Source organism: Anastrepha ludens, chromosome 2, assembly GCF_028408465.1.
Source record: "Anastrepha ludens isolate Willacy chromosome 2, idAnaLude1.1, whole genome shotgun sequence".
NCBI classification, from domain to species: domain Eukaryota; kingdom Metazoa; phylum Arthropoda; class Insecta; order Diptera; family Tephritidae; genus Anastrepha; species Anastrepha ludens.
The window spans coordinates 8,329,550-8,338,685 of record NC_071498.1 but is presented as its reverse complement, the minus strand read 5'-3'; the positions used below and the strand labels follow the sequence as shown (position 1 = coordinate 8,338,685).

General features: G+C 39.2%; 1 protein-coding gene across 1 annotated transcript; it reads right to left on the bottom strand.

The window, feature by feature from the left end:
• Window positions 1-7,923: 7,923 nt before the first annotated feature.
• LOC128869809 (E3 SUMO-protein ligase ZBED1-like) lies at window positions 7,924-8,695 on the bottom strand. Its single transcript, XM_054112411.1, has 3 exons — window positions 8,611-8,695; window positions 8,012-8,541; window positions 7,924-7,968 (listed from the first exon to the last, which is right to left on the bottom strand). Exons 1-3 carry the CDS (start codon window positions 8,639-8,641, stop codon window positions 7,924-7,926), a joined length of 606 nt encoding a protein of 201 aa, XP_053968386.1. The 5' UTR covers window positions 8,642-8,695.
• Window positions 8,696-9,136: the final 441 nt, after the last annotated feature.

Here is a 9,136-nt window from a genome sequence, read left to right as displayed (position 1 = left end):
GACAGTAGTTGGGAGTATAAAATTTTAAAAGAGTTTTATTGATACCTGCAGCAGTTAAATGACTTTGTATGTTACCATGGCATGACTGCAGTGCTGTAAATAACAATTTTATTGTCAGTAAAAAGTGCAAAAGACAAAAAGCAAAAGAAAAGAGAATATGCCATTGTTGAATCGCATCAGGCAGTCCATAAAAAAACTTAAGGGTGAAAGTCAGATGACAGCAAACATCTATTAAAATCTTAGATTTCATTTTCAGAAAAATATACACTATTTTGAGGTTAAACACATTTTGAACTCTCACGCTCACGCACACACACTTGCACAAATATACCACGCACAGGTAAAACACACAATTCTCATACTTTGTTTTGATTATGAAGCAGTAAACGAAGTCCACAAGTCAACCTGGCTAGCGGGTGTTGATATTATACATGCGCATGTGGATGTAAGTGTAGTAGACCATCTGTGCACACCTATACAAACATGAAATTCGCCCGACGTATGCCCGTGGCAAATTGACATTTTGACTAATTTAACCATGAGAAAGTACGACACATTGTATACAGTTTTTGAACCCCTTCCCGCACTCCTCAAAACTCGCACTAATTCGCTGGCTTAAAGACGGCTCCCACACGCACACACACACACACATACGGCGAACATCTTTCGAACGTTGTACTCACGTGGTCGAGTAATATTTGTCCTTGCCTTCTCCTCGGCCGACGAATGAGTGGCGAGCTGTGAGCAGAGACGAAGACGAAGACGCAGGCGAGTAAATGCGGCAGGAAACTGTATTGTTTAACTGGCCCACATTCACCAGCTACGAGTAACATTAACAGACGTTTACAGCGATGTGGTTGTACCCCATAATTTGCTTGCGACAGTGTATGTGCTCATATATGTATGTGTGTGTGAGTGTGGTTGTGCAGGTAAATAAACACACATACAAACACATTTATAATCTAAAAGTGAAATTATGACTAGCCTCGGAAGCAGAAGACAATCGTTGGCAGTAGTCAAAAGACTACCTCCTTTCTCTGCCGCGCTGTGAAAATCAGTACAGCTGTTTCTTCCCAGCGTCTCTATTGTGTGCCCACCGACAGCTAGTTTTCTCTAACTACGTGCCTTTGCCACACCCTCGTATACCTAGGGCGTGTGTCACACACACCTGCGATGAACAGACTTGATTTGTTTGAAAATTAAAATAATTTTACTGGGTATTATCTGACAATTAATTGAATTTCTAAGCAGTTTCAATAATTTATGGCCACGAGAAACTGTCTGTCAAATACACTGGCCCACCGACCTCGTAAACCGCAATTAGTAACGTAGTAAAAATTCTGTCAGGAGTGCACAAGGACTTGCAGATATATGTGTGTGTGTGTGCCAGTATATATGGGAATCCACTATTTACTATGCATGGAGAGTTAGATGTCCAGGTAGTCAATATTGTGTGGGGAGAGATTCTAAAAATATTCCATTTAGCATATTAACTCTCTTATACCCAGCACCGCCTTTTGACGGGGTCAACAAAAATTCCACTAAAAAGTACAAAAATAAAAAAAATTAAAAAAAGCGGATTCCCAAAACTTAAATTGATCAAAAAGTACCGGGAAGGTGATGTTGGCTGTTTTCTTCGATTACCAAGGCGTAGTGCACCATGAGTACCTTCCATCGGGTCAAACAGTCAATAAAGAAAATTATTTATTCGTTTTGAAGTGTTTGGGAGATACTGTACGTCGCAAACGGCCGGAAATGTGGGAAACAATTCTTGGATTTTGCATGATAATAACGCGCAATCGCACTGAGCCCAAATTGTGCTGGATTATTTGACCAAAGACCAAGTAAATACCATCGTGCAAGCACCGTATTCACCTGATATGGCCCGTGCGACCTCTTTTTGTTTCCCAATTTGAAGTTACCACTCCGTGGAAAGAGATTTCAGTCGATAAAGGAGATCAAAGAGAATGCGAGAAAGGAGCTGAAGGACATCCCTTCGTCGCTCTAGCAGGGCTGCATGGAGAACTGGAGTGCTTCAGACGTGTCATATTTTGAAGGAGATAAAATAAATTTGGCTGAAATTAAACTCTGTTTTGTTTTATTCCCGGTACATTATGATCATGGGGTATATCCTAGCATGTGCTTGTTCATAGTCCATTGGCTTGGATTATTTCGGCTCGCGGAAAATTCTTTGAAAGTCGAATTTGGCAGTGCTCGCACATAAAAAAATAAATTTATTGAAATAATATCTATATAATTTCTATAAAAAGCAAAATTATAGCTACAGGGTTTGATTGAAAAGTAAAGAGCCTTCCTGCGCGGAGCGTCTGCCAAGCGATCAACCGAATCGGCTGGTGGGGGAAAATGATCGTTGGACCTTCCACTAGAAACCGGTCCCAGTTCGCTGGCAATAGCGGTGCAGTCAACATCGCTCCGCGCGTGAAAGCTGTTTTAAAAGTGTGTTAGGATTTTGCAGTGGGAAGGCGCATTACTTTTTAATCAAACCCTGTAATTTCATCGTACAGAGCTAAAACAAATACAAATTACAAATACTAGTGAGTAGGAAACAAGTTTTTGGTTTATAAGAAAATTTAATTTTTTTATAAAAAATTTTGGAAAATTTTTTTTTATTTGGCGGAGCTGTCGCCTACTGGAGTACTAAACAGTGAAGGCTTACAAGAACTTGTCACGAATCACCTGTCAACACCTTTCCTGATTCTTTTCAATCACGATAACACTAATCAAGCCGCAAAAGGCACATTTCACATTCGTAGATCGCACATCCCAAGAGGCTCATTAAAGTTATGGTTTAATATGAAAATTGCTCAAATATTTAATTTGTAGATTTTCGAAGTAATTAATTAATAATTGCTTTAATTCGAGGAGCAGCACTCTGACTCCTTTACTCACGGTTAGCTCCGTAATCAGAATATTTCCTTACCGCAACCAGTTGAAAGGGCAACACAGAAAATATCTCCGCGCGTGTGACATTTTGCGCATTACATGTCTATGCTGACTTCGCATTAATTATTTGCTATGCTATTTGCCTGTCTTTTATTAGTACGCAATTAATAATACAAATTAGGTTCGTGCCTTCATTTAAATGTCAGCACATGCCATAGGAATGGGTAGCGAAGAAATACGCACTGAAAATTTTATTCATGTGTCATGACCTGGTCTCAAGTGAGCCATTAACTTGTAACCAATATCATAATTACTAAATGATCTTAAAAAAAAAAAATAGTTTGAGAATATTTAATTCAGTTCTGAATTGATGTTGGCCAATATATACAGAGTTCGGCACTCGAAGTGTAACCAATTAAAAAGGCCATAAATTTAGTTTGGAAAATTACTTTTATTCAATTCAAAGTAAAAAATGTGTGAAAATAATACAAAATTAAGAATCAATTTGCTTTTGCTCGATGTGACTACCTTTGCCTTGACTATGGCCTTGAGACGGTCCAGAAACGAATCCCAAGCTGCCCGAATATGTCTTGGACGTATTTTGGCCACTCGCGGACAATGGCTTTTTTCAGCGCCTCGAGACTGATGGATCTTTTAGTTCGGACCTTGCTTTCCAAAATGACCCAAAGATAATAATCTATCGGTTTCGCGTCTGGTAAATTTGAGAGCCAGAGCCATAATGTGGACGTTATGAAGATTGGAACGTTGTTTTTTAGCCATTCTTGGTTCAGTTGAGCTTTGTGAGATGGTGCCGAGTCCTTTTGAAACGTTCATGGTCTGCTACAGAAATATTTGTCTACTCACGACCTGAAAGCAACCAACAGAATACTTTCTTCGATGAAAACGATTGGAGAACGCCCACCTGCGGATACAGTGGCCCAAACCATTACCTGTGGCGGGTGCTGCCTCCTGGTAGTCAATCGATGACTCAAATTCTCGTATGAACGGTAGGTCAAATAAACCCTATCGTTTTGGGAGTTTACGAATTGCTCAATTTGAAAATTTTTCTCGTCAGAAAACACAATGTTCGGAAATTAACCTCTTTCGGTCAAGCGCTCTCTTCAAGTCTTCGCTCTCTCGAGTCTGACTTGTAGATGCTTTGGTGTGAGATCAGGCTTTGGATCTTGCAAGGCTTGACTTTGAGATCAGTTTTTAGTATGCGGCGGATGCTACAGTCAGCTATTTTCAGTTCTTTCGCAATTTGATTGGCACTTCGTTGGGGATTTCGCTCAAGTCGCTTCTTCACTTTTTGAACCTTTTCACATGACATTGCAGTCTTTTGATGACCACCGCCATTACGTTTCGCGATACTACCAGTATAACTGTAACGAGTAATGGCACGACAAACAAAAACTTTATTTACTTTAAGGTGCCTGAGCTCGCGGTCGGTGGTTGTGATTTTCCAGCCAAATAAAAGGTTTTCCAATAACAGGCGTTATTTTGAATAGCCCACTTTGCAGAAGATGTCACTTTCGAAGCTGTCATGTTTTGATATTTGACAAGTAGGATCTACGCCGTTAATAAAAATGGAATGATACACGCTTAAACAACGCATAGAAATTATTAAAATTCGCTATAAAAATGGTGAAAATTTGGCAGAGACGGTTCGTAAAACTCTAACATTTTTGGGTCATCGTGAAAGAAATTGGTGAAAATATTCGAGCTGTTGGGGCAAGTTAGTTATTTGAAGAATAAAACCCGTGCACGTCGCTCAAGAACAGCCGAAAATATTGCTATTGTAGCCGAAAGTGTTGAAGAAAACCCAGGTTTGTCCATTGCTCGTCGTTCTCTGGAATTAGGCATTCCACAAACGTCATTACACCGTATTTTGCATAAAGATTTGGGTCTTAAGGCTTATAAAGTCCAGTTAGCACAAGAACTCAAGCCGGCCGATCATCAACATCGTCGTGTCTTTGCTGATTGGGTCGTTGAAATGCATGAAAATGATTCGGAATTCCATCGAAAAATCATCTCGAGGGATGAGGCCCATGTCCACCTCGGTGGTTTCGTCAACAAGCAAAATTGTCGTATCGGGGGCTCAGAAAATCCAAGGTAAATGTTGAGAAGCCTCTCTATCCTCAACGCGTGACAGTTTGGTGCGGTTTATGGTCCGGCGGAACCATGGGACCTTACTTTTTCGAAAATGAGCTGGAGCAACAGTTACGGTGAATGGGTTGCGCTATCGGGAGATGATTAACGATTGTTTATGGGCGGAATTGGATGGTAATGATCTGGACAACGTTTATTTTCAACGAAACCATTCTTTGAATATCAAAATAACACCTCTTATTGGAAAACCCTTTATAATGCAATCCCACTATTAAGTTTGAAATCCATTTCTGATATTCTCTTTTCGCGTTTACTCTCGGCTAAATACTTCCGCGCGCTTGTAAAGAACACTTTGGACTGTCATTTAGCTAACTAACAAACAGCTGGTGCCCGTGCATCATTCAAAAATTAAGAACAACATTTTTCTAATAGCTCCTCTTCTACAAGGTTCCCAAAACATTTAGTCTATATATCATTTCGCAGGTGTCACATTTTTTTCTATTGGCCTTAAAACTGATAGGAGAATGCACTTATACCAAAATTCGGAGAAAGTCAAAAAACGTTTATCATTAAAGCCGAAAGGCCACCGTCATAGCCGATTGGGACATTATGTGGAACCATTCAATAGCGGGGGCATTAATCACAAAATAATAGCAGAAAGTTTTTTCATAGTGCACAGTAGGCCAAATTGTCACTTTTTATGCAAAATTAATGACCACAAGAGCGCTGTGAGCATTACGTAGAAAATAATTACTTAAAAATAGAAATTAACCCATTCACCACCAAAAAAAAAAAACAAAAACAACTCTTTCGCAACCATTAGATTTAGATTTATTGGAGGTTTGCACTTCGACCTCTTGGTCTTTTGTGCGGTCTACTCATCACAGTATCTCATTCAGGCCCAGTTTCCTTAGTAAACTTAAGATAGAGCTGGGTTAGACTGAGCGTATGCGCCTTTGTTCTGGCTGCAAATGACAGAGAGTTTTTGCAGCCAAGTTGCTTTCTAGGACAAGATACTCGGTAGCCCTAAGGTCCATTGTGACATCTGCATTTGATTTCCATCCCCTAACTAAGTTGTTTAATCCACTTACATTTTTTTAATAAGGTAACTAGTCCCTCGGGTGAGGCATTTAGTACATTTCCCAGATCTTCAAAGGTCATTTCCAAGATGACCAAGATATTTGGTACGGCTTCTTTGAAGTGCAGGACATGCAGAGAGGAGGTGTTGTACCAACTCAGTTTCTTCTTTACCTCCACAACTCCTGCAGAAGTCAAATTGAAGTACACCCATTCTACTGGCTAAGGGGACAACAATGCAGTGACCCGTTGTCTGTGGGGACGCTGGTAGTTGTTCTGTTGAATTCAAGCAGACCTTTTGTTCTTTTAAGATTCAGCTGTCTCCAGATCGCTTTGGAGACCCTACAGTTAGTAGTAGAGCTGCAAAACTATCGATGGTTGCAACATTCAATAGTTTCGATGGTTTGGCAACAAATATTCAATAGTATCGATAGTACTATCGAAAATATTTTCAAATTCAAAAACTTAATAAACGCATACCTAACAATAAAAATTAACATTTTAATAAACATTTCATATGTTTCATATGTTTAACATAATGAGATCCTTCATGGACATAGTAAATCAAAACAAATTTGAATAAAATTAAAATTAAGGATCAGTCTTCTGCCAAGATCCGAGAATTGTGACTAAGAAAAAGGAGCATGTCCACATGCTTAGCTTTTAAGGCAGCTCTTCGTTCCGTTATAATTTGTCCAGCTTTGCTGAACAATCGCTCCGACTCTGTCGATGAAGCAGGAATGCAAAAATATTTCGTAGTAAGGTCTTTTATACTATTTTCGTTATGCTGTAAATACGGAAACATTAAACATTTTTGAAGAATTTTTGTTAAGCTACATACCTGCCAATATTTGAGGGGATCAACATCGCCCAAGGAGTGATGTTTCCCAATATATTGTTGTAAATCAATTATTGCATCGGAGCGCTTGGTCCTAGGCAAATTTTCTATGTTGATTTTTACAAATTCATAAAGAGGATGTCGTGTTGGTTTTGGTTGATCAATTGGTGTTGGTGGCTCTGAGGTGGGAGCTGAAGACTTGCTCAGATGAATAAGTTCTTCAATTAAAAGTTTTTCAGCATTTTTGGCATTGTATTGCGAACGGAAACCTTGTTTTTTAAACCTTGGATCAAGCAATGTAGAAATGCTAGTTACTGTGCGATCTTCGTACTTGTACAACCTTTTGATTACGCAATCAATTAAAAATTCGTTTACTTTAAGGCCAACTTCGGTAAGAAGATTTTTTGAGCTATTTTCCAAGTTGTTTAAGAGGCCACAAGTAACTGGAATAACTAGTGATACTGTGACTTTAGAATTCGATGACACTTCTTTGGAAGCAATGTCAAAGAGAGAAAGTATTTGTGACAAGTCTTTGAATATGTTGATTTCGTCAGCTGTGAGAGGCTGTGGCGCTTTCGACAAACTTAGAAGTGTTATATTGATTGCTTCATGTGTTTTTAAGACTCTTTCAATCATTAGGAATGCACTGTTCCATCTGGTGGCAACTTCCTGTATTAGACTATATTTAGTTTCCGTCAATTGAGAATCTTTAAATTTCTTGTAAGCAATCGTGCTACTTTTAAAAAACGCTACAATGGACTTGCATTTTTTAAGTAATTCTTTTGTGCAATCCAGCTTAAGGCAATCTTGCACCACCAAATTAAGTGAGTGTGCATAGCAGGGTAAATTCCTTTTTTTAAGCAGCTCACACGCTTTGATCATTGAGCTTGCATTATCGGTCACAATTGCAGTTATTTTATCAAAAATTCCCCATTCGTTGCAAACAGCCTGCAGGGTATCTGCTATATTCTTAGCAGTATGATTTGTTTCATCAATTAGCTTATTTGTTGATAAAACAGCAGAGCGAAGACAGTAACTATCTGTAATAAACGAGCATGTGGCTGTCATATAAGATTCATTTGCCAGGGACGTCCACATATCAGTTGTGATGGCACAGTGATTTATTTTGCTGAGCAAATTTTTTAATTTAGGTTTCTGCTCATCAAATAAATTTGTCATCATGACATTAGAGAGGGTAGTCCGCGACGGTAGTTTGTAGCGTGGGTCGAATAGTTTGATAAAGTCGCGAAACTCAGGATCCTCAACTATAGAAAAAGGTTGCATGCCTTGAGCTACAAATTTTATGAGTCCTAAATCAAGCTCTTGTTTGCGCTTTGACGTAGATTCATATGTTGTGTTTAAATATGTATCTATTTTACCAGAAGTGATTGACAAATCGTTAACACGCTGACCGGGATGCGCACGCTTCAGGTGGTCAAATAAATTTGAGGTATTTCCGCTCGTCTTATACATTTTGCCGCAAGAGCGACACTTTGCCGACATACCGTTGTTTATTTTTTCGAAATGGCCCCACACCGATGATCTTCCGACTCGCTGCCTTTTTGCTAGCTGGTTGTCCTCCTCAATTGCCTCAATGCTGCTGTCTTGTCCATCTGAACAAAGCACATGCATACATAACATAAATTAGTTACTTGCGTTGCTGAGCAGTAAATGGAACTTACCCTGTGAGTTTTTCAAGAGAAATTTGTCCATCCTTCCGCCACCAACACCAACGAAAATTTACCTACAAATAAACACTTATTTTAATATTTAATTACCTTTTACATATAAATGTATTTCTTACCACAATTTGCTGCCGACCTGCAAAGTTGCGCCAAAACAAGTGATGTGCAATGTATGGTAATGCCACTATCGATAGTGAACAATAACCATCGATAGCGACGAAAAAATATAAAAATTCGATATATCGATAGTGCCATCGATAGTTTTACAGCTCTAGTTAGTAGTCAGAGACCAGTTTCAATTGGTTTTCGCGATAACGCTCAAGCCAATCGCAGTACACAGTTCGTTTAGAGGAATGCTTATGTCATCTACTACTCGCTGAAGGCCAAGCTCAGTGTCTTTTCTTGCACACTCATCCACTCTTTCATTTCCCTCCACTACAGAGTGACAGCTAACCCAACAAAGTGTGGTGTTGCGTTGTTGGAGAGACGAGAGCGACCTCCTGCGTTCTTTAATACATCTAGA